The sequence below is a fragment of the Grus americana genome, chromosome 4 (genome assembly GCF_028858705.1).
Source record: "Grus americana isolate bGruAme1 chromosome 4, bGruAme1.mat, whole genome shotgun sequence".
In the NCBI taxonomy this organism is placed as follows: Eukaryota; Metazoa; Chordata; class Aves; order Gruiformes; family Gruidae; genus Grus; species Grus americana.
Genome location: NC_072855.1, coordinates 56,646,473 through 56,672,365, shown reverse-complemented (window position 1 = coordinate 56,672,365; position 25,893 = coordinate 56,646,473). Strand labels below are relative to the sequence as shown.

At 40.8% G+C, this 25,893-nt stretch overlaps 1 protein-coding gene across 3 annotated transcripts in view; it reads left to right on the top strand.

Moving 5' to 3' along the window:
* The window catches only part of DKK2 (dickkopf WNT signaling pathway inhibitor 2), a 62,292-nt gene extending 46,804 nt beyond the window's left edge, over positions 1 to 15,488 (top strand). For all 3 annotated transcript variants that reach the window (XM_054824284.1, XM_054824285.1, XM_054824283.1), the window contains 3 exons: positions 10,985 to 11,135; positions 11,791 to 11,940; positions 12,466 to 15,488. In XM_054824284.1, coding sequence (XP_054680259.1) covers positions 10,985 to 11,135; positions 11,791 to 11,940; positions 12,466 to 12,716 — 552 coding nt within the window. In that variant the 3' untranslated portion in view covers positions 12,717 to 15,488. The remainder of the gene's footprint in view (positions 1 to 10,984; positions 11,136 to 11,790; positions 11,941 to 12,465) is intronic.
* Positions 15,489 to 25,893: the final 10,405 nt, after the last annotated feature.

Here is a 25,893-nt window from a genome sequence, read left to right as displayed (position 1 = left end):
GTCTCCCCCCCCTCCCTTTTCTTCTCTCATTTCAATGGCATTAGGGTTTTTTTTTTCTATGAATTAGATATTTTTGGAAATCCTATTGTCCTTTCTCTTCTGTGCTATGGTGCCTAGCACTGAAGGAAGTCTTCCTTGAAAATGGAAAGGGGCCCATAAGATTGAGAAGAGGGTGTAGTCAGAGTACAACGTCTGAAATGAAAGATGGTCCCTCAGTGGCTATTGCAGCCTGAAACTAAGAGCAGTCCCTACTAACTTGGGGGCTGCAGACAAATGTAGTCTGAAGCCACCCCGTTCTTGCCTCCTGGACTGCATGTGCTCAGCTCGCTCTTCTGAGGATTGGGGCCTGGGTTTGTTTGAATTAATAGCGAAGTCATTACACTATGTAAATATGTTAGTGTTCATCTGGTTTTACTCACAAGTTATTCTTGCCTTGCTGTGTTGTTCCTGTTTTCCTGTTTGTGCAAAACTAACCAGGAGCATTTTAAAAGAAAAAGGAAAAAAGGGTAAATAGTGTTGAAACCTTGATTGCTACGTTATTTACCACAGCCTGAAGCTGGGTTGGCAGCTCTAACTTAATCGTATAATAAGAGTACAGTGATTTTTTTTAATGATGCTGTTAGGGGTCCTTTCCTTTTCTTTCATCTTTGGCCTCCTTTGAGTACAGTGTGATAATTTGCCTTAATAGCTTCATATTATAATTTTTCCTTTTACTGAGGAGTTAGCTGAACAGCAACATGAGTCTAACCACTTCACAGTGCTTGCCTGTGCCCTCAGGGGGCTGTGACCAAGCCCTTTCCCAGGACAGCTGCTCTTTTGCAGGTAGTCCCACTGCATGAGCACTGCTGGCTCCTTGTACAAGCATACCTGCTCCTAGAATGAATCAGGATGAGGAGCAATGCTCTCGTATTGTAATTCTTCCTGTTGTTATGAAGGGGAAAGCCCCAAGCTGCATTAGTGACTCGTCCTGTTTCTCAGTCTCACTCATGCAGACCAAATGTAAGAACTGAAGAAATATCACCTTTTTTTTATTATTATTATTATTATTATTATTATTATTATTATTATTATTATTTTATTTCCCCGTCCTTAAAACTCACAAACTTCTGTGACCACATCTCTGAATTCTCTGTGGTGCATGAGACTGGAGAGTGAGAGCTGGTGCAGATGCCCCGGTGTTGTCTGTTTGTTCTAATATTAAAGCTGGGCTATTTTTGATGTCTGATTTCAATTCTCTGTAGGTGCTTTGGAGTTCAAAGGACTTGGTCCCACTCAGTTCCCCCGCAATGGATCAGTCACAGCCATCATCTTGCAGAGGGGCTCATGTAGAGCAGGAAAAGAGGGAAGGTGTTTTGAATATCAGATGACAGTGGTGGTTTCTGATGCATAGAGAAAGACCTGGGGATTGAAGGAGGCATATGAGCCAGGTGTTCTCACATAAATGACCATCAGGGAGACAAGCAATAATGCTGACATTCAGTAACAATGTTAGATTGGAGTCAGCAGTCTTCTGAGGTGGAGACTGCGGTTCATCCTTCTCAGACATACGGCATCTGGCTGTCTCTCCAGCTGACACGAACTCGTGTTTTCAGGGCTGTCCTTTTAAACACGAGAGCCAGAGAAACTGCATTTTTAAAACTAGTGTCTCAAATGCTTTGTATTTTGCAATGCAAATCGTTTTCTGCAAGGAATACCTAAGAGTCATTTCCAGGGTGAGGACTGCAGACGCTGCACGAATGTTTATAACCTGGAAGCACTCTGTCTCCAGGTGCTGTAGCAGACAACAGAAGTTTTAGCACTGACTTCAATATGACAGGGTTTCCCCCTTGCTTTTTCTAGATTTTGTGAATGTTTAAAAGCAAAGGAAGTTTACTTCCTTAGTAGCTATACTACAGAAGGTAAAGCTGTCATCTTGTTTTTCTTGCTGTGAATACGTGCTTGCAGAGATGGTTCCCAATAAAAGCTCCACCTTGAAAGTGCATCATGATTTGGGGATGTTCAGACCCAGGTGTTAGAACAGTAACTTACTGCCAGTTCCCAGCAGTGTTATTCTACTCCCAACCGCAATATTCAAGTATCTACCTGTGGTTTAATTCCTGGTGCTTTGTGAGCCATAGGATCTGCTAGCTGTTTCCATCTGGACAGTGGTCTTAGATTAATAAAAAAGCTCCATACTTCTAGAGTTAATAGATCCAGAGGGAAAACTGTTTTTGGCAACCCACTGTTCATCCATCGCAGTAAACATGTTGATCAAAAAGCCAGAAGAATCTTACTCTGGAACAGATGATAAATAGCCAATTAGAGACAAAACTAAAAAGCTAAACCATCAGCAAAGGGGTGGGGAAAAGGCAGAGATAAAAAGGCAAGAACAGTCTGCTGAAAAGGCTGGACATAGAACAAAGTGCATGTTAACAAACCTTTATTCTTGGAGCAGTCTTTGGTGATGCATTCGAAAATGACATAAAATCAAGACCTAGAGGCTTCCTGTCACATTGATTTAGTACTACATTGTTGACTTCAAAGATTACCTAACATTGTTTTGATGCTTTCTGTTGTAATGCTGCTGCTGGTAGTTCACCAGACAATATCAATCATATGCATTGAGAGAAAGTCCGTAAAATTTGGGTTCGAACTGATTGTTCCCAAAATTTTTGAATCTTCTTTAATCATGTCCTCTGTAAGGTACCGGTTCTATGGAGCAGGAAACCTTCTTCAAAATCCAGTGGCATAGGAGGCTCATGGTCTGTCCAGCTGTTGAGAAGGCAGCACTGCTATGTAACCCCATGGTCACGGTAGGAAAACTTGAGCACCTGTGTATGCACAGTGTCATGTGGGGCAGGAAACATAGTATGCTTCCTTTGAAATGGCATGATTCAGCACAGTGACATCAATATGGATCTAAAGTAGACACTTTGTCTTAAAGATGTGATAGAACAGAAAGACCCATACCTGTGCTGCCTTGGGAACTACAGTGTATATGCTGCGTCCTGGTGATAGTTCTAGGCTGTTCTGTGGTATAAACAACACACATCTGTGCATATTTTGGGCATAGTGTGCTGCTCTTCAAGTCATTTGGAAAAGTAACTCGGTCCAGTTTTTACTTATATGAGGAACTGAAGGTGAATCAAGTTGAATAAATTTGTAAGGTGGATTACTTAAAGTGCCTTAAACCTTTTCATTTATACTTTCATAATGCATGTAAAATGTACTAAATTAAGGCCAATTTAATTCAGGTAATAGTATCTACCCAGGAATTTAATTGATCCACTTACAGTCTTTCAGATTACTTTCTTTGTATGTCCTCCTGAAGCCAAGGCCAACTTTAAACTGACACTACCTCCTCCCAGTAGTACACAAAATGTAGGTAGTTCTGTAAGAAAAGGTGTTGAATTGTAAGCTGTTGAATAAGAGGTTCTGCTGCAGACCTAAATTCCTCGTTGAAATCCACCATGTGGGCCAGGAGATCACACAGGGTCAGAGTATGAGTGAGATTTCATATGGGAAAAGTCTTTGGAGGTTTTCTGTCTGCACTGGAAGAGGCACCACTCGCGCTGGCTGGCTCTGGGTGCAACAGGGCAACACAGCTCCCGTGTTTAAGGTGTTTGACTCTTCTGGTGAGGTGCAGCTACGCGCTTCCCCTACGCACAGCTCCCCGCACAACTGCCTACCGCTTGCAGAACGGGAAGTTGTTTTCCGTGACATTTTTGTTGGGACGAGGAAAGCCTGAGTCAGGACCCACATGAGTCCTTACTGAGGTTTGTTTTTTGGTCGTTAAGATCTGAGTTTTCTTTGGCTCTAGCAAATCATGAGAGCTGGACTACTGCACAGTTTAGAAATGTTCTTCCCCTGGTGGTCTAGCAGTGGATTGAGTATTACTTTGAAACATGAATATTTATTGTCTTAATAATGCAGACTTCTGGGGCCATTAGCCACACAGTTTGAAGGAATGATCTTTGGAGGCTGCAGTATTCATATCCACGATGTAGCACTCTGTGAATCAGACCTCATGAACAGCAATGTTGTTTTAAGTTGAAGAGTTAAAAATACGTTATTGCTAGAAGAAAGTGCCTATGCTTAATCTAGAGGCGGAAGATGGTGCTTTTCTCTCTGGGTCTGGCAGGGAAGTGTGTCAGAGATATGTATTATTTTAACAAGAAGGAGAATCAGTGAGAAAAATTGAATCGTTAAACTTATTATGGCAACTGAATGGAGGAAATCTGTTTCATTGCAACTACTGTGAGTTTTGCTTTCAGGAATGGTCTGTGCCACAGCAGTCACTGAGAGTTGAGAGTTTCTGGTGAAATCAGTCTAAGACAGGATCCATGTCTGGAGCTGTCTGAGAGCACAGCATGATTTCCTCTGTGGGATAAATTAACCATGGCTTTCTGCTTGTGCACAGTGAGATCCCGCGCTATCATCTATGCTTGTGTTGAGCTAAGAATAGAAAAAAGCAACATCAGCAGTGCTGTGGGAAAACTGCATTGCTCCAGATGGCTGCTGATAAAGTCTTTTCTCATTTGGGATTAAAAGCAAAATAGTAGTAACTGATGGTCACTTCCCATCCACATCTTAATGTACATGTTTGCTTAGCAGCTAGGAGAAAGCTAGGCTGAAGTTTGTCAGTTAGACATGGATTTGTCCGAATACACTTGAGAAGCTATCAGAAAGTAGTTTAATTGTCTTGCAGGGGGAAAAAAAAAACCAAACCAAAAACCCAAAACCCCAACCATGGAGAGTTGGAAGTTTGTTTGGTTTGTTTGTTAGTTTCTTAAAAAGCTTTGTCTGTCCGCCCCCCCCCCCCCCTTTTGCTTTATCACATGTATGTGGTTCTGAATGAAGAGCTGTTATTTCCATTGTTACAAAGGTTTGTGAGATTGTCTTAGGTCTTCTCCTTGACGTTCATAGAGAGGATCTTCATTCTCTCTCTAAAGAGGCGAGACAACTGCCAAGTGTGATGGCTCTACAGGCCACATGTTGCATGCAACTGTCCCGCCAACGTTGATCTGCTAAGAACCAAACCAAATTTGAGATCCCATCTCAGAATCAGGCCCAACCAAGGAGCCAAACAATGACTTGCATTCTTTGTAATTAGTCTTGACAGCAGGCTATTTGGTTAAAGCATATATTTGCATTTCCTAATTTATTGGCATGCTTTTACTTTGGATTAACTAACTCTTCAGAGAGAGAGAAAAGCAAAAGCAGACCTGGCACCCCTGTGGCTATTTCATATGTTTGGTCTATGGGGACCAAGTCCTTGCTTAGAAACATAGTTCCGTCCTGCCCAAAGCAGGACAGCAAGGAGAGGCCCTCACCATGCTTGAGCCAGTTGGTTGCTTCATCGTGCCTGATGGCTGTGAAATATTAAGCAATATGTGCAGCCCAAAGACTAAAGGGCAAACAAGCTCTATTGTTCATCTTTTATGTGGAGGGTGGGAACTCTGGCCTCTGTCCTATAGTTCAGGCCAGTTTTGATCATCTAGTTAGCACACTGGCTGTAGAGAGGTCAGCTTCCACCACCATTACAGTCATTATTTTTAAATTTATAAAAGTACAATTAATTGAAATAAATAGATAAAATAACCTTTTTCCCTCAAGTAACAAGTAATGGACTGAGTTGCGGTACCAATTCATTTGTGATAAGCTGTCTCACAGGCATGGTGTGAATATAAAAGATTATTTAGGTGTGATATAAAAGAGAAGTCTTTTGACAGCAGAAAAAGACATTTCTGCTGGATGTGATAACACAACATAGTGGCACAGGTATTTGCACAGGGTATTAATAACTCAGGATTCTGTACGTACAAGACTGTGAGTAGTAGCCTAAATTTGATTTCTGACACACGGGTACCTAGGAAGTAAGGCCATTTCTGGGGTAATGTAAGTGTGCGTTTTCTTGAGCCACTTGTCTCACCTCTGCAATACCTTCTGCCTCTTTGCCAGGTGAGAGACAGTGAGGAAGGATTGCCCTGATAGCTCTACGTTGCTCTTACCTTCCTGCTGTACAACTGGCTGTGGTTTTTGTCCTGTTCTTCAGCTCAGTCCCCAGTACCATCACAGGATGATTGTATGAGACAGAAGCTGGCTGAGTGTCCAGTACAGTAACGGCAGTGATATTGTCATTTATGTGGTACATGACACTTTAGTTCTCTTCTTGAGTGCTGCTCAGCATCTACAGTAAAAGGGTAAGGAATAACCTCCATGCTCTTTCTTCTGCTGGGAGTGGTAGTAGCCACGATCTCCTGATCTCCTGCCAGGACCCACTCTGCACTTGGACTTTATGATGTGTTTTTAAAAAAGGAAAGAGTTAACTGCTTCTGGGGGAGTCACTACTGATATCTGTTCCATCAGATCACTTATTTAGACACAGCTTCTCTCAGTGTTGAAGGTGGCTCTGAAGCCAGCAGTGTCTAGGACAACTTGTGCTGGCTAAGTGATGACACAGCCTAGGTAAAAATGCCAGTGGCTTTTCCTGCCTTTCTCTGACATAGTACAGCGTGGAGTAGCTTCAGCATTAAAAACAAATGAGACATCATAATATGAGCAAATGAGAGCCTGGTGACTAAGACACTGGCCGGGAATATTGTCTTCAAATATTTGCTGGAGGCCATGCTGAAATTCAAGCCCTTATCTCCCAAAGCTCAATAAAGTGTGCCTCCCATCAGTCTACTCACTCACCCTTCAGCACATTACGGCATCTGTCTCACTGTACCCCCCCCCGGAGTGCTTCTCCGTTGCGTTTTATAGTGCCAGACAGAGAGACTCGAACTGACTGACTCCATAGCACAACAGTCCCACCACTTAGTATTGCTCCAGCTTGCGGTGAAACTCTGTGGTTCAGGATGACCGTATAAAACACGCAGGATAGTAAATGACTCCAGCAAAAATATCAAGAAAACCTCATTGCACCGAGAAAAGGTGCTAAGTTAGATCTCCTCTGCCAATAGGCAAAGACAAAGGTAGAAATGAGCCTCACTCCTGCACACTCCTCAAGTCAAGGGAATGGCGTTAGCCACTTAGTCACATAGTCAGGCCCTTCCTCAGCCTCCCTGTGCATTGATACAAAAGGAAGAGCCTCAGTAGTACTCCTGGAAGGACTTGTTCAACTATAAAACCTCCTAACTTTTTTCCTTTATCATCTGCATTGTTTTCCCTGAGTGTTTCTATATGGGCTTTTAGCATTTTGAATATAAATTCAGGAAGGGTAGGAATGGAGATTCATATTCTCCTCCTCAAAAAAAGAGAAAAATTTAACATTTACGTCTTGCTGTGACCTGACTGGCAAAGGTTAGTCTTTGTGGACTGATGCAGGGACATCCTGGCACAGCATGGGCAGCACCCATTTAACTGTCTAGCCTGAATCCTCCAACATTGCAAAAAATCCCGTACATCATTGCTGTACATTTTTGGACACGCATTCAATAGTATCTTTTATACAAGGATACAAAAGTAATTGAAATGACTGAGGTGAAAACATCTCCACGAGCAATGCTCTTAATCAGACAACACATTCCGAAAATGCGACTCATTATCACAGGCAAATCTAGTTTATGTCATGCTATGGGTGACTTGTTCGCCTGTAATCTGGGCTAAAAAAATTAAATAAGATTGTTTAAATGCAGCTTCAGGGAGTGCTACATATTTTATCTTGGTTTCATCTGGTTTCCCATAATATCAAAGCTTTTTTTAGTGGCTAGAGATTTACGACCAGAAAATGATATGTATAGCTGAAGAATGTGAAGGGATGATGTGCCTTGTAGAATTAGTTATCATTGCTGGGGAAGTAGAGCTGGTTTACAGCTTGCTTTTTCCCTCTCCATCTGGGACTGATTTGTGTCTTTGCGTTGTATATAGGAAATGTTCTCCGCAATTCTCTAAACGTAAAGACTGTGTTTCAGGCACTGTGGCGTAGGAGATTTTGAAAACCTTGACTCATGCATAGACAATTGTTAGCATGTACATTTTTACAAGTATGTTTTCTTTATTCTGTATTTTTTAAAAATATATACATACTTACACATAGATTGGCTCAGCTACTGTCAACAATGGGATGATTATGAACACATTTTCTCCCCTGTTAGCCAAGGCTATATACACACTATATTATTTTGGTTTATTTTGGTATTTTAATACCGAATGCTCCGCAGCGATAGAAATTACTTTTCTGGGAGCAGGAGTTATTCGGATGAATGTCTAGTGACTAGGAGACAGACACAAGGCTACGTATGCATTTTTGTTTCAAGCTCCCTGTGATTGATAGCTAGGATATCAAATGGATGGTGGTTTTGGAAGAAAGATCAAGGCAATTGATGGCATCAGGCGTTTGCAAGAAGGTTTTTCATATAGCTGGCTGGCAGCTGGTCTTTTGGGGTTTGCCAGTTGTTGTCTCAGCTACATGTAACACAAAACTATTTTTTGATGTGCTGCAATCATTTGTCTTAGATAGGTGAATGTTCAGGCTTATTTTTTTCACTTCAGAAGTGTCATCTTTATTTAGCGTGGGACTCTAGAGTGGGACTAAAGGCTGAGTTAGGTCAATTTCCTTGGCAATTTTTAATGTCAAAATTGTCTTTGGTTACTTTTACCATTCTTAAAGACAGAGCTGAGAGTTGGCAATTAGATGCATATCTTAAAATATCTTTTACATGTCACTCAGCCTAAAAGCCAAAAGTAAACCAGACACTAGATACGGTATGTGAGAGCATTCATTAGCACCCTTCAGGATCAGGGAACTCTTTTTTTAAAAGCTATTTGAGGAACCAAAAGAAAACTGCAAGTAGGCTTCTTGCTGACAAGTTGCAGGTGTATACCACATGCCCATATTGGAAAAAAGATGCGGTTATGAAGGGCTTGATGACAGACAAGGGTCTAAAAAGCCTTCATCTCCAGGTTTTAGCAAGTTCATCTGTTTTCTATTTGCATTTCCCCTAGCTAACAGTGTTAGTATTCTCCTAACTCAATATAACCATGCACAGGTCTATGTAAAATCAGTTTTCTGCATTGTATGCTCCTTACTTTAGTAAGGTCTCATTTGTGTCAGGGAAACTTTACTTTTATGGTAACTATATCATAAATTATAAGTCAATGTTAATGATTTATTGCTGGAAAAATGAGGGAAAGGAGTGATGAGATTGAGGGGAGAGCACTTTAGTTCCTATTGCTAGAATAGGTAGAATCCACTTCTGCCTTGAGTACCGAACAGGTGAGTGCTTGCATTTGTCTCTTATTGCTCCTCCTAGCTAAAAGATCTGGCTTTCTTTGATGTTCATCCTCTTGAGTATGAACCCGAGAGGAAATGTTTATTCTTAAGGGAGAAAGACTTACACATACGTCAGGTTACTCCAAACAGCTGCGCTCTGGAATCATTCTTCAAAGACACATATTCAGAGGGCAGAAGTAACGGGGCAGCAGCACTTGGGAAATATCCAGCCAGCACTTTTGGTACTGTAAAGTAAATTTTGACAAAGAAAACAACTAATGAAATCACACGGGAAAAGGCATGGTTCCCCTTCCCACGAATGGCACTAGAGAAACTTGCTCAGTTTTATTATCAAACCTCTTGTTTCTTCTCCGATTCTCAACAGAATGGCACAAAGACAGAGAAACAAGAAATTCCCCATTTAAAAGAACAATTTTCAGAGCAAATTCTCAACAGCCTCCAAGTTTTTCTTTTCTGAGAACAATACGATCAAGCCTTGATTTAAAATATTATTAGAAAAGTAATCAGCCTACATTGAAAATTAGTCAGATGAGCTTTTTGTTTGTGGTGAATAATTAATTTCAAGACTCATTCTGAAAACAGTAAAAGCAGTACTTTGATTTATTTAAAGTGCTGGAGAAAATTAGTTGAGGAAGCGTAAACATAATTTTCCGAAAAGTACCCAAAATTTATTCTCAGCTTTTTATCTAAACAAATTCCTCAAGTATAATTTTGAGGAATGAGAAAAAGCTATGATTAATTTAATAGGCAGTAAAATTAGATGCAGACAGAGAGCATAGTTGTAGCTGTGTGGGAGTCAACAGAAAGGATCCTGGAATGTGGCAATGTGTGTTGTTATGTCTCCTTAAAGCATCATGTCTTTTCCTCTTGTAGGAATAAACATTTCTCTCTCTCTCTTTATGGGAAAATACAGTGCTTTCACACTCTTTTTTTAAAAGTCAGTTTTCCTGTAAGACAATGCTGGTTTTGATGAATATAGGAGAATTATATACATGTGTCACTGCTTGCAGGGAATTGTATGTGCAAGACAGTTTGTGCTATGTAATCTATTCCATGCTGCATACCGCAGGGTGTTGCTTAGCAGGCGGTTTAAGGCGTATACTAAGCCCACGTGTGAAGTAAAGGTTATCGAAGTGAAATGCTGACCAGTGATGCTTGTTCACGTCCAAGGAGTCCAAGCAGTGTGGGCCAGTGGGGTGTGGTGCAATTGCAAAGGAGCCTGTACCAATGTGGTGTAGATGTTCACTGTGAGAACAGTGAACTTATTAGCCATCACTGTGTTAGACAACTATCAAAGGAAAATGCCTCCTTGGAGTTTAAATTAAAATGTTACCTATTGCAGGGCGTGTTTTGGGACTTCTGCTGAGAGGAGTTTTATGGCTCTGTTTATTCTTCAGTGTGGAGTTTTAAGCTCTTATCTATGAATCAGAGGCCTGAATGCACAAAAATATGAGTTCTCTTGTGCCGACATATGTTTGAGGCAAGAAAAGATGAAACCACCAGGGAGCTGGTTGTATCTCCCTGATTCTTTAAGCAGATACATCTTCACCAGCAGCTTAACCTTAAAGATTGCTATTGTGGCTGCAGTGAAGCATCTCTACCTGCCTCTCCTGGCCCCAGTGAACAGTATATCTCAACTGTTGGGTTGTTTGGGGGTTTCCGTGGTGGGTTTTTTTAGTTTTGGGTTGTTTTTTTTTTTTTTAATGGGCTGCATACACACTTCATACAAAGCCATATTTCACTGTAAACCTTTCTTTTACTCACCAGGCCTATCCTTGTACCAATGATAAGGAATGCGAAGTTGGGCGATACTGTCACAGTCCTCATCAAGCAACATCTGCATGTATGATGTGTCGGAGGAAGAAGAAGCGTTGCCACAGAGACGGCATGTGCTGCCCTGGGAACCGGTGCAACAATGGTATGTCAGTAGTTTCTTGGGTTTCCTCCATAAAATCGTCATTTTGATAGCATCTATTTTTCTGAGTGTTCTCAGCAACAGTATATTTTTTTTTTTTTCTGGCTGACTGTGCTGCTTTTTCTAAACCAAGAAAACCTCATTATCTACTTCATTCCACTCTGCTTCATTTTCTTTAATAATATTTCTATTTTTAAGGCTTGTGTACTACCAGACTTTTCCCATTTTGGAATGGGAAACCCAAAAATGATGCTGCTGCTGACTGAAATCACAGCACTACATTCAATGTGGTTTGATTCACTGGAAGACTGCACAGAATCTATATTTTTAAGGAAGCAAAAGAGACTTAGTGAACCCTTGTTCTACTCTCCCTGGGGAAGTGATAACCATAGTGTTTGCATTCCCATACTCTCCTCTGGAGACCTGAGGTGTCTACGAGGCAGTCTCCAGGTGCTCAGACCACGAAGCCAGAGTGACACCGCAGAGCTGTGGTGAAGTTAGGTGCCAGGGATCAGGGTCAGAGGTGTGATTAGAGCTGGGTGTCGCTGAGGCCAAGCCCCAGCACTTTCACGGTCCTGGTCCCGATCCTGTTCTGTATATGTCTCTCGGTTGCTCTTCCTCTTGTTCAGATCTTTGACTGACTGTCTTTTCCTCACAGGTATTTGCATACCAGTAACTGAAAGCATCCTTACGCCTCACATCCCTGCTCTAGAAGGGCCACGCAACAAGAAGAACGGTCATTATGCTAGCAAGGATTTGGGATGGCAAAACCTAGGGAGGCCACGCTCCAAGCTGTCGCACATAAAAGGTAAGATCACATTTGCACTACACTGCTTTGTTCCTTCATGTAATGAATCATGTTATTGCTGTTAAGATACAGCAATGTGAACCAGAAATATAGGCAGTATTTTCGCAGGGAGTGAATGTCTATCATGAGAATTCACAGCATGACTCAAACAGTGATGTAAAATCAACGTGTTTGTTCCTGTGATTGAAATAGCATCTGCTTTCTTCTCTGTATCAGAGCTGGACTGACAATCCATTTTTCAGTTGTGCAAGATCGCACACATCCTTCTCTTGTAGCAGTCATGTAATTAAGCACTTGTAATCCTGCTGACAATCCTGTAGCTCAATTTCTCCTTACCAAGTCTTACGGCAGGTCTCGTTAATTACCCTCTTGACCCTTCCTAATTCATAGCTTCCCTTGGGTCTACATCCTTCAACTAGCCACAGATGGAATTATCATCTGTCCTTTTTCTGAGCTTCGTTTGCACTGAATCTGTACTTTCACGTTTTCCCATGAGGTAAAATAGTTTGGTTGCTCTTTTTTTAGGACATGAAGGCGATCCCTGCCTACGGTCATCAGACTGTATTGAGGGACACTGCTGCGCTCGCCATTTCTGGACCAAAATTTGCAAGCCTGTATTGCATCAGGGAGAGGTGTGCACCAAACAGCGCAAGAAAGGGTCCCATGGACTGGAGATTTTCCAACGATGTGACTGTGCCAAGGGGCTGTCTTGCAAAGTATGGAAAGATGCGACCTCCTCTTCTAAATCAAGACTTCACGTGTGCCAGAAAATCTGAATGAGGATTGGGAAGATGATAGTATTAAGTGACTGTGGCTTTATGTATTTAATGCATTACGGCATGGTGGGAAATGAGGACTGCGAATGAAAGCAGAATGGCTAAAGTAACAGTTAGGGTAGAAGTCACACCAAACGCATTTCTTTTTGAGCTGGTGGTAAACGCAAGTGCAGCTGGAGTTCTCCTTCTGTGCAGCTCTTCTGTAAATAACTTCTACAGTTTGTGGGAAATGCTAGTATGCAAACAAGTACAGTGGAAATTAATGTCACTTGCCTTGCTGTGTTGTCCTGTGATGTTTCAAGGGTTCAGTGTTAGGGCTACAGTGGGTTTCCAGCATGGTAATGACTGCTAAATAAATTGTATACATGTACTCCTATAGGAAGCAGTGCATGCCAGGAAGACTCATCTGTCAACACGTTATTGGTCACATTGCAGGTGTGCGAAATGGAAATAAAGTTACTGTGAACGTCCACACGCCCTTGTCATTCAGGGCTGACGCTCCAGCAAAGAAAGCACTCCTGCAGGACAAGAGTGCTGTGTTTTGCAGGCCCTCATAAAAGAGATGAAAACTTGCCATCTCACAATTTCCAGAGAGCAGCAGTTTCTCTAAGAGGAGGCATTTAAACAGGGTTTTGTTTCCTATACATAGGTAAATTGAAATGCTTTATGTAGTTCAGTGTCATAGTATGGCTCTTAAGTGCTTGTATTTGCCTCAGTTTACTGCTAGTATACATTGGGTTGAACAGATGAAGCATGTGCATGCTGAATCCAGAATTATATACAGGCAGTTGCTCATTAGTCCTAAATATACTTTCTTTGCCTAAGCATACTTGCATTAAAGACATTTCCGAAAGTAGAGGGGTGTTGAAGTGCCTAGCACAAAGAGCTGTGAAGTTGTGTCACTGTTGCTGTTATAACAGATGATGTTGACATTTGTTGAGGTGTTTAGAGCATACTGCTACAAACTCAAATTTTTACATTTTATTAGTAGCAATGGCCTACTGATGGCACTCTGCAGAAGTATAATGGATTTGTTTCTTAGCGGCAGCAAAGAAAAATGAGTTGGTTCTTGTGAGCACCTCCTCTCCTGCAGAAAAGGACGTAAGAAGATGGTATGACCGCAAATGACTTGTTAAACATCATGCGATGCCACAGCATACCAGCCTCCAGCACGTATTCAGCCTGGACTTGATGTCCGCTCAGTCTGGACTGTTCTGCCAGGAATGATGGAAGTACATGGACTGTGGACAACTCTACATTGTTTGTGTACTGGTTAAAAAAAAAGGACAGTGTCTATCCCTTGACTTGTCTCCCAGGTCTTTTCAAACTTTTTTTATTTTACTTATTTGCAAGTATTCCTTTGTATAGACATTGGTAAAGAGACTGATATTTCTTCAACGAAGTCTGATTCTATAATTGACCTACTGCTAAGTTGTAATTACCCATTTATAGTTACCCATTTTCATGTTTTGTAATGCAAGGGACTTTTCTATTTAATCAGTTCTGAACAATGCGGGTACACCAGTATGTAGTTTAACTTTGAAGATCACGTCACCCATATCTGTCACCTTTTTCCACTAACACATCTCCACCAGTGGTTATTTTAAAGCTATAGCTTTAGCTACGCCACCTGACTCAGACTTCCCAGTTAGAACACAGACCTCAGCTACATCGACCTTTATCTTTCATAAGAGTCTAAATAAGAAGAGTATTTCACGTGCATCTCTCCCTACTGGAGTTAGTTTTTCTTGACCTAGAGGGACTGCTCAGAGACAGGGTCTTCAGGTTTTTAATAGTCTCAGTCAGAGTTTTATCTTGCAGTCCTATCATTGCAACCCTGTTTATTTCAGGTTTTTTTCCAGTGTAACTGAAACATGAATAATGCTCAGAAATAGTATAATTTCAAGATATTAAAAAAATACAGGAACCAATTTTGCAAGTGTTATTTACACTGACACAGCACATACTCAGCAGAGGAACTCTATTGCTCTCATTGTGAGTACATATTAAAAAAAACGATACCCAGCGTGAGCAGGGGTGGGGGGCGTAGAAATGTGCTCTCAGCAATTTTTAGCTCTTCTTACCGTTGGCCTACCCTCACTTTTCCTCTTGCAAAACATAGTTATTTGGGATAATTTATTTACAGGAAATGTTTAATGAGATGTATTTTCTTATAGAGATATTTCTTACACAAAGCTTTGTAGCAGAATATATTTGCAGCCTGTTGACTTTAATGTAGAAAAATGTATAATAAGATTAAATATATTAAATATCCTTTCCTATTCCTCCCCAACTATTTTACCCATATTCTTTTCCTTACCTGCTGCTTAAGAAGAGTAGTTCTTTCTGGAAAGATATGCATATCTATTGAAAAAAACCAAACCATATATTTTAGCTGTACAAGAAAAAGCATCTGATTGTACTTGTGTCTCAAAGTGCTATGTAGTTGGAGTTTTGGTAAAACACATGAAGTTCATCTTAAAATCCCCATGTGTCATTTCTACAAAACTGGTTTAAGTGGTAACCATCTATATGCTTCTCTTGGGACACTTTACACCTAAACATTCAAGAATAAGTTTTGAAAATAATGCACCTGGATGCATAATGTTCAAGCAACCAAGTTAAATAGGAACGGTGCCCCGACACACTCCCTGGGTAGTGATACATACCAGAAGAGTCATGGTGGGTAAAGCTGGAATTCAAATTACATGGCATTTTGCTATAGGTTACAGCATGCAAATACATTGCTGCAAAATCTATATAACTAGAAGTTCTGAAATGGCCGATAGCAGCATTCAGCTCTAACAACATGAAACAATCTATATGACACAACTGAAAATATTGCTACTAAGCCCAACTGAGTTCTGATCCCAGGAAAACCCCTGCAGAGCTCAAAAAACCATTGCAACATAATGGCTGTGGTTATTGAGCAATGGTCTTAATATCCCTGTAACTTGTTTCTGGTAACCTTTTGCTCAAACAGATGTACATTTGGAGGATGGACTGGTCTCCAAGTCACACTAGTGTTTGTACAAAATGAAAAGGTTTTGCTACTGTTATTTGCAATATTTGGTGGGTAGGCCTTTGAAAATTCTAACACTTTTAACAACAACATAATAAAGTTGCGCTTCTTCAGAGCACAATGACTTCAACGGAGCTTGAGGCTGCCCAAGTCTTCAGAGATTTGATCTGGGAACAAAAACAATAGGCCCAGGCGGTTCATTGCACACCACAAATACTGAGCAACATAGCTGGACTGAATAGCATGCAAGCAGTTTCGCAAGACTGAACTTTGTTTAGAAGCCATTCAGTTAATATCTTGGGGAAATACACATCAGTTTGAGAATAAAAGAACAGCTAAATTTGGGGATAATTGCTCTCACTCACTGTGTCACTCATCAAGGGAATTAAGAGTGACTTTGGCTCAGTAACATTTCAGAAATCTGCTGTCATGACACAAGTACTGAAGAGCTTCTTGCTGAACAATTCAAATACTCTTCCTATTAGCCTAGAATAGCCTCAGCAATGCAACATCTCTTTGGAAATACTTACTAACTTTCCTAAAAAATAATGCATTTCTACTCTATAACAGCATATATTTGATTTACAGTATAAATGTGGGTGTGTATCACTGTACTATTTGTTGCTTTGTCTTATGTTGTTTCTGACCCATAGTATTTATGATTTTAAACATTTTTTAATGAAAGCAATTAAAACAGATTTATGCACTTACATGTATAACACTTTCAACAGCATACGTCCAGCATCTGACACCTAAAACACAATTCACCGGAATTCAAGCCGTCTTCTGCATATACTGGCTTTCCTGCTCGTTGTCTCAACAACAGCAAAAAACCACAACTGAGCACCATGGGCAGAGGCTGAGAAGAGACATTCCTAAACTGTTCCATGTCACCAACTGACCAGCTTGCTCTGCTCTTGCTTCAGAGCCCTGCATCATCACTCCCAATAGGAAAAGTAAATGCTATCAAAGAAAAATATCTATTTTTTCATCCCTTCCAGATTCCTTTCCTTCTAGGAAAGCCATTTAAAAAAAGATATCCTGAACGTCAAAGCCAGCAGAAACTCATATAGCAGATACTCTAAGCCAAGGCTTTTAGAAGTCTTGAGATCTATCTTCTAACTTTCAAAAACTTCATTTCTAAGAGAGTTATGTATACAATAAGACTGCACTTCTTAAAAAAAAAAAAAAGAAAGGAACCTAGCTCTTTGGCTTGTCAGTCAAGTGTTCTGAAAATATCTGTCCACAGTGGGCGGTGGAAACACAAATAACACCGTTGAAACAACCTCACCTGTACTCCCTGACAAAGCGAATGCAGTTGGGTTTTTTTTTGCACTAGGCACAGTTTCACTCCACACAAAGGCATCATTCATTTTGTTTTTAAATCACACTAATAATAAAGTTATGCTTTCTTGCCTAGCTTACCAGTCTGATGTATGGCATCTTTCTGACGCCGCATTAGACAGGAGTGAAGGAACAGAGTTAGGCCCTCATTTAAATCACATGCTTTCACTGAGATGAACAGAAACTTTCTGCTCAAATATCTTATTATCTGTTTTTTTAACATACCTACCGCTACCAGAGAGTTCTTACAGTTCAACAGAGACCCTACACCCATGTTTATCTTATGTTTTACCTTCAACTTTATATGGCTGTTAGTTGCTGAAGTGTGGCAAATGTCTGCTGCAGCCCCCCTCTTACCTTACTGCTCTGCCAGCTTTTTGCAGACGTGTTTAAGGCAGCATGCAGGAGGTAGGGAGAATGCACAGAAAATGGTGGTGGTGGTGGTGGTGAGGGTGGACTGGAGAGAGACAGCCAGAAGCTTGAAATGGCGGGGAGAGGGGGGAATCTACCTCAAAGTTTCATTAGATGCTATTGCAAAAACTGTGAATGTTCATCTCATCCCACCCAATTCCCAAGAACAGAGGAAGGGCAAACGTGCTCCGCGTGTTTCTGAGCCGCGTCCCCACAGCACTGATCCAAAGGAGGGAAGCCTGATGGAGCGATTGTTGAGCTGAAGTGCTGAGCCTACATCCCCCTGGCAGCAGCATGCCTCTCACCTTGGTTGTCTGCGTATCCACATCCTCCTAATTCCAGAGGGTTTGGATTTCTCACCAACCCTCAGACACGTTGGAACAACACTGCTATAGCTCGCAGCCTGCCCGTGCCTAGGGATCCCACTGGAAGACTGCGGAGAAGGAAGGGAGAGACAAAAGCAGGAGACGGCTGCTGCGTTGCAGAACTCCAGCTGGTCCCAGAGTTATTATTTTGACCACCACTGATGGGACTGACCCTGATGGATATACAGCGTTGGATGGAGCTCATTGAAAACTTGTTTATTCTGGCAGCTCCCTGTTTTTTTTGGAATTGCTTATTGTTATAGCATGAGTGTCAATTACTTATTTACAAATGTCTGTAACCAATAAACTCTTTGTTTTTTACAGTATCAGCTTGCAGCTTGATTTAGAAGTGGTTTGCTGCATGCCAACTTCCTGAAGCAAAGGAAATAATTTTTTTTAAAGGAAAATAGCATTTTAAGAAGCACAGGCTTTTTTTTTTCTTTTCTTTTTAGGAAAAACTATTTAGAAAAAGAGGAGGAAAAATACATAATTAACACCAAAAAGACTTCCTGACACAAATCTTAGTCTTTGAGTCTGTGGCAAAACTCATACTGTAATTCTCCACTGCTGTTATTCAAGCTGGCCAAAGAGTAGTCAACAAATCAGAAATATATACCGGTGTGATTGCTACGGCATGTGTATTCCTGTTTTCTATTTCTTATAAGCTATCATTTATTTCTGAGTATGTTATTCATCAGTATTCATTCAATAGGCTTGTATACTTTTTTTTTTAAAATCAACTATTAATCAAACATTCACTAATTCAGTACAATCACAAGTGTGGGGCTCACAGATAGTGTGTCTTTCCTTAATGACAGTAACTTTTAATGGAGCCATGAAGGTATATATATACACACAAAGTGATGAATGACATGGTTCTGGAAGAAATTTGCCAGGAATTTTGGAATGCATCACATTAATGAATCCAATGATCACCCGATGCTTTAGAAAAATCCACGTCAAAATTATTTGGGCAATGTGTTTGTTTCGCTATCTGAGCAGTTATGGATATTGTAGCAATGCTTCTTTATAATAGGGGATGATAAAAGAAAATCCTCATGGATGTGCTCTCAAAGAACTCTTCAAATAACATTGAGCTCTGCTATTAAGGTAAGTTCAGAAGAGGGTGATAATGCCTTTCCCAACACAGCATACTGTTAACTGGCAATTCTGTGTTAAGTTTGAACTACTGGATTAAGGTATTAAAATTTTTTAGTTACTTGAAAGCTAGTGCTGTTTATCCTGGAGCTTCCTTCTAACCTGTGTGGAGATCAATATTTATGGGAGGAACAGTCTGCAAGTCAGAAATTACCTCCGTTAGAAATTCATCTGAGTGACTATAAACAGCTGTGAAGCAAGAGACATTCCCTCTGCTACCACAGCATCCAGAGAGAGCTCAAAGTGTGTCATAAATTATGAATGTATCAGATTAATTTTCATTTCTTTGCACCTCTGGATTTTTAGGTCTGGCACAGTCAGATGTGGAAATGCCAAAATACAATTCTCATAGTATCTCCAGCCTGACAACAAATAGGATCTCACCACAATAATTCCCATTGCAGAGCCTGTTTTCATGAGAATTGCAGCTCAAAACCTATACTCAAAAGTTGCAGATATTTAAGAGCAGAATCTAGAATTCTTTATGTTTATTCAGGTACCAACTTTCAAACATTTTGAGATTCACTTACTAAAAGCTCTTGTAGAAATGCATGGTTATACACATGCAATTACTTACCATGTGCAATTTACAGAATAGGTACATCTTCAAAAAGTAGAAGAAATAAAAAGAAGGAATTTTCCCCTCTAAAGTTTAATGCTAAAGACTAAATGTTATCCACAACAGAGTGCAATCGTTTAGCACTTGCATTGTTCAGAGACTGTCTTAATGATTCCAGCTAAAAAATATGTAAAGTCTTTAGTACAACTCAACTGAATGCTGGAGTGACACCAAGACTGTAAAATCATCATCCACTGTACACACTGCACTGCGGTATACCTTTCAGCGTTTACAGCAATAGGATTTCACTCTGGCTGTGTTCTGATAACTACTGCTTGAAAATCAGTGGTTATAAACAGGAAATTTCCATCATGATGCCATAAATCTGACTTTGTAGCCATGCAATTTCTGTATCGAGGGTTGTAATCGCCATTGGTGAAACATGAAGACAATCACACGAAGAAACCTTGCTTTGTGTGCAAATATTTTTAAAAAGATGGAATTACTTAAGTTGCATCTTACCTTTAATAAGGGCCAACTTCCCTAATGTTGTCTTCTCCATCTGAACAAAAAGGGTCACTTGTACAGGATCAAATGTATTTAATGAGCTGCTTAGCTGGCAAATGCAAGTGTCATCAGAGTAATTTTAATGCCCTAGAAACAACACAGGAAAGTAGGTTTCATCCAAGAGATTTTTAGAATTTAATTCCCATTTCTGCCTCTTTTTAAATAGGCTACTAGAATTTGCAGAATCTTTCAGGAATATTCCATTGCTAACTGTTCAATTGCAGAATTTAAATCAAAGTCATTGTATGAAATGTAGAAGAAAGCAGAACTGAACAGTTGTTTCTAATATCTACTGAGCACTAAACTAACAAATCGAGTAGACAAACTGTCAAAGAAACATGAGGTGAACTTCTGAACAGGTTAAAATAAATGTTACAATTCCTGTTTCTTTTAGTGCAGTCTGAGTATTTCCTGAAATAATAACAATTTGTGTATATAGAGGCTCATTTACCAATGATCCAATAGGCAGAAAGTGCTACAGAAGTCAGTGGGAGCAGCTTCGGTAATGTTACCTAATGCCCTTGTGTCACTCCATGGCACAGGTCACCTTCCCTGAGAAATAAAAGCAAACCCAGAAAACAGTCACTGCAGAACTGGAAAGACTTCAGAGGTCAGCAGTAAGAACATCGCAGGAATGGAAAACAGTTGCAGGAAAAGACATTCACAGACGAGAACTAGGAGGATTAGTTCAGGGTCTATTGGCTATTTTAGAAAGAAAATTGCTGTGAAGACGATGATTAAGTGCTATAAAATAATGAGAGGTTGAGAGCAAGTAACCTGACGCAGTAATTTAAAATTCCTCACGTCAAAAAGAAACAGTAGGTTATCATTATATTCCTGTGTGTAGTAAAATACTATATTTTACCCACTTAGCCCTTTTAAACAGACATGAACATTTTCCAAAAGCAAAACTTGCACATGATGTCAAATAATATTTCCCTCAAAGTCATCTCAATTTGAAGTCACAAAAGAGGAGGTCGCTTGCTCCGTATTTAAATACACCTGGCTTATCCCTATTTGTTTTTATCTGGATTTTTTTTTTCTGCCAGATGGAGGAGACATCTAGTATCTACTAATTTCTCCTCATTAAGGTACTTCTATACTGAAAGCCACTCACATTTCAATCTTCTTAACAGTCTTTGTATCATGGTCCTTTTTGCTGAAAGCACACGTTCGCATCATAGAATAGCCGAAGTGAGGTAACAGGAGATTTTTGACAGCTGTACTGGGGACATCTGAGGCTTTTGCATCTAGGGAAATTGGTGAGACTGTTTGGGATTTTGGGATGAGCACAGTAACTGCTAAAGTGATCTGCAGTTAAATGCTCATATCAGCTTTGTTGATATTTAAATTAGTACCTGTGGAGAAACTCAAATAAATGCTGCGGTTTAAAGCTCATCAGAACTAGAGCTAGTGGGAAAACCTGTGCAAAAGGTTTTTTTATTTTTTTCTTTCACTGCTTCCATTTGGGGGTACAAAACATTTTTGATCATGGATTTTTATGTTTGGTCAGCTCTAGATAAAAATACATTTTATACTAACAAAGAGTTCATTAGCAGTGCTGCATCTGTTTTGCAAAACCCATACTGCAACCTTGATACTTAGAAAACTTCCTCAGGTCATAGCAGCAACGGCAGACTCCAGCCCTCCCTGTCTAAGCTGCCATCGCAGAAATATTGTCCAGTTCTTAGGAGGGGAACATTGGCAATGGGAAATGGAGCATAACTTTCCTCCTTCTGTTCCATACAAGGGTCAGAAAATATATTATCGCTAGAAACGGTAGTTTTGAGTATCCCTGGGAACTTGAAGTTTACTATATTTTTAAAGTTGTTATTTTTATTGCTTCAAAATCTATAGGTACTTAATAAGGCATTTAGTCAAAGAGGAGACCTGGCACAGGATCCCTTCCAGCTAATTTTAACTGTCTGAAGGTTAGGTGTCATGACAAAATTAGTCATATAGACAAGAGATGCTGAGAAAATAATTCACCCGCCCCATGTTAGAGCCTGTGGCTGTAGATGACTGACGGCTGCTTGCCTCTGTTTCTCCACTGTGTAAAGCTAGAGCTTTGACTCTCAGTTCACACCAGACCCATAGCTTTCAGATTGGTAAGGACAAAGAAGATGAATTTTACGCTTCGTGTACAGAAGGAAGGGGTTTAAGCAGCGTATGGACAGTAGGAAGAGAGGGTCAAATACTGTTTGAGATCAATATTTGAAGATTTAGAGCCAAGGATCAAGTGGGGTAACAATCCATGATTTAAGCTTTCCATAGCTAACCCTAGCATGGTGCAGGTTTTTGTATCGCTAATTAACATTTCACAAACTGCCTCTTCATTGCATCTGGTACTTGTCCTCTGTGCTTCATACTTCTAACACAGAGTATGCAGCTGCCTTGGCCCCCAAGGGACACCTCTGAAGTCCTCCCAAGGACCTCTGGCTCTGGCTCCCTGGCTGATGATGCTCCCTTCATTGACTGCTCATTAAATTTTCAAGCAGAGTTTTCACTCTCATTAATCCTTCATTTCTAGAAGAGACTCCCGGTAAACAACCAGGACACCCGCATGCATCTTTAACAGCAGCTGAACCACCAGCATGGTCCTATTGTTTTGTTTTACCCATTTTTACCATCTCTCTGTACTTGAAGTCTCAACTCTTTGGTGCTGGGACTGACTTTTTGTTCTGTATTCATACAGTACTTAGCACAAGAGCATCCTAGTTCACAGTTAAAGGTCTATCATCTTTACTATTTCTACTGTCCTATATAATTGGAAACACAAATATCAGATGGGATTATTCCATTAATGATTCCTAAAGCAAAATGGAAACACAGTACCATTGTGCCTCACACTACAACAGTTTTCAACTTGTGGTCCATGAAACCCCCATGTTCAGAGAGCTTAAGATAGAAAGCACGCCTGTTGCCACTAAGTTGGAAAAAAAAAAATTAGGAGTTTGCAAATCAAAAAGAAGCTAGAAAAATACTGTACTAAACCAAGAGTGAAAGAACCCCCTCATAGTCTGCATAAAGGGTGGCCTGTTACAGGCTCTGGGAAGTTATTCCATCTTTTCAGCAAGAATGTGAATCAGGCTGTGGGTATCTGGGAAGGCACACACACTGCTGTGCAAGCTAGCTGATGGCACTGCTTTAGCGTCCTGTCCCAGGAAGGTAGAAACCCATACTGCAACCTTGCTGTTTCTGTGGCTCTATGTTTCCATCTATGACAACTATACTCTAAAGCGTGTGTTGCCATCGCACTTGATATCACGCTAACTGCAGAAACTCATTATCTGCTGTTCCCATCCCATGAAAAACATATGACTTTGCTACACTGGGATTACAAACTGCTCCTAAAGCAAAGCAGTAATTTAAATTCCATTTCCCAGATGGGCAAGGCAAACAAGCAGTAGATGGACGTTTCAGTCAGTCTTTATTTTTTTTAAATAAATGATGCGTGACAGTCATATGCTAAACTCATTTGTCAATCTTATTTTTTTATCTGTTGCCTGGAAAATTCAGCAACCTAACCCTGGACCGATGGAAGGGAGACTTCAGGGCTGTGAATTAAAAACAGCCTGCTAGGGGGAGTGAGGGCAGGTGCAGGCTTTGGCCAGCTAAGGAGGTGGAGGAGTTGATTCTGAGAAGGGTCTAGACAGGACCATTAATTAGGACGGGGGGAAGAACAGGGCACTTTGTCAAGCCAATTTTAAAACCCATGACTTCTCACCTGAAGCGCCCTGGTCCAAGTCCAGCCATGACCACAGGGATTCCAGCTTGTCCTGATGATGTGATGGTAAAATGCTCTGCACACGTGGTGGTTGGTGGTCTTGGACCTCTTCCCGGAGAAGTAAGAGTTCCCAGCTCGGCTCTACTTTGGTCCAACTGGCAATCCTCGTTTTGTTATAACGAGGCCCGAGGTGGAAATAAGCTGGAGAAGCGCATTCTTTCTTTCCTCCTGACAGGTGCCTCTCTGAGGAGCGGCTCGCACACTCGTGTGGCCACATGAGTTGGGCCACAGGCATCAGCTCGAGCCGCATCATGCTGAGCAAAGTGACGCAGCCTGGCCACCGCACGGCCCTCGAGGAGGGGTCTCCTCGGGAAAGGAAGAAGTCATGCGCACCTGTGGTTGTATAAAAACTCCGACCAGGCCCCCAGGAGCACGGTGCCTCCCACGTGGAAAGGCGGAGGGATTTCATTCATAGCCAACGCAAGGCAGCCCTCAAGGAGACATGATGGATAAGCTGAATGGTGCAGTCCAGCCGAGCTGCTCGTTTCTCCTGGGGGGAGAAGAGCAAGCACCTGCCACATTTAGAAGAGGTTACGGATGTGCGTCTCCCTGCTCAGACAAAGGGACAACTCTGAGACTGACAGACCCGTATGGATGTGATTCTGCACGAGCCCACAGAGGTTGGGCACATCGGGCCCTATCGGCTGATGCCATCATACCTATTTGATGTCCTGCACGCCAGGCTGATTCGTGCAGTTATTAAGAGCCATTCATCTACCAGGTCAGGAAAAGGAAATAAGTCAAAATAAGCTTTGTAATACAGGAATTCATTACATTCTATGAAATATAATGAGATCTAAAGGAAACCAGTACTTGCCACCCATAAATTAAGTGAACACTATATAGCTTTTGACCATAAAATGATGCCAGTCTTCAAAAAGGTGAGTTGGACATGTAAACATATTTTGTATATGACTGTCATGGTTTGGGTTTTTTTTAAGTAGAAGGAGAACTTCCATCCTCCTTCCCTCCTTTCTTCCTAATGCTATCAGTCTTTCCTTTACTAGCCAATACCAAACCATTCAAACCAGAGAAGTCTCACTGAACTATCACATCACTCCTTCCCCTGAAGGGGCAAGATTTCAGCTCAGGGTAAGTTTCTTGGATCTTTTTCCTTGAAATTGCTTTATTTTTAGTTTTTGGAAAGTTGCTTTGCTTCAGGACAGTTTTTTTCCCTGCTGTTTAGTTGATTTTGCAGTGGAAAGGGAAGGAGTGTTCAGACTCATGAACTGGGTAGGTCGCTGCTGGGGTGGAAGGGCCTTTCACGTATTTTTCAGGAAGTCAGACTGCATCTGCGCACCGGCTTTTGTTTCCTGGTATTTACTGACCGAGTCTGGATTTTGTGCAATGAATACTGGACCCAGCTATGCCTGGACAGTAACAGGAGACCACGATTTTACATATTACCCTTTACCTATTCGTAAGTTTACAAAACTTTCCTTTTTTTAAGGGCACTTAGCAGCAGTCTGTGTATCAGAGGAATGTGAGGTCAGTGACTCTTACCAGAGTTTATCTGGAAGCATCCCTTACTCTTTGCAGCCAAGCTGTATGTCTAATACTTACACCATCTTCAAAATGACCCTGAAAACACTAGAGATATACAGAGGGACAAAATCCATAGTTCAGGATTTGAAATGAGGTAATTCACCCAGTTCTCAAGATAAAAATATTGTGTCAAAATTCACTTTTTTTTTTTTTAAATCAGCTGTGCCGTCATACATCTGTTTATATCACTCTTTCCATGGAAAAACCTAAAAACCACTTTCCCTTTTTATTTGCTTCTGTTAACAAGCCCATTTCCCTCAAAAAAAAAAAAGGTCTTAAGGATCATGGCTCTATATAATTTAAACAATTTTCAATGGCTTTTAAAAGTTTTCAAACATTGACATCATTTTTCCAACAAAAAGTATAGTTCTACTTGTATTGGTTTTGTCTCTTAGAACCCTTTTCATTGCTTTTCAAAT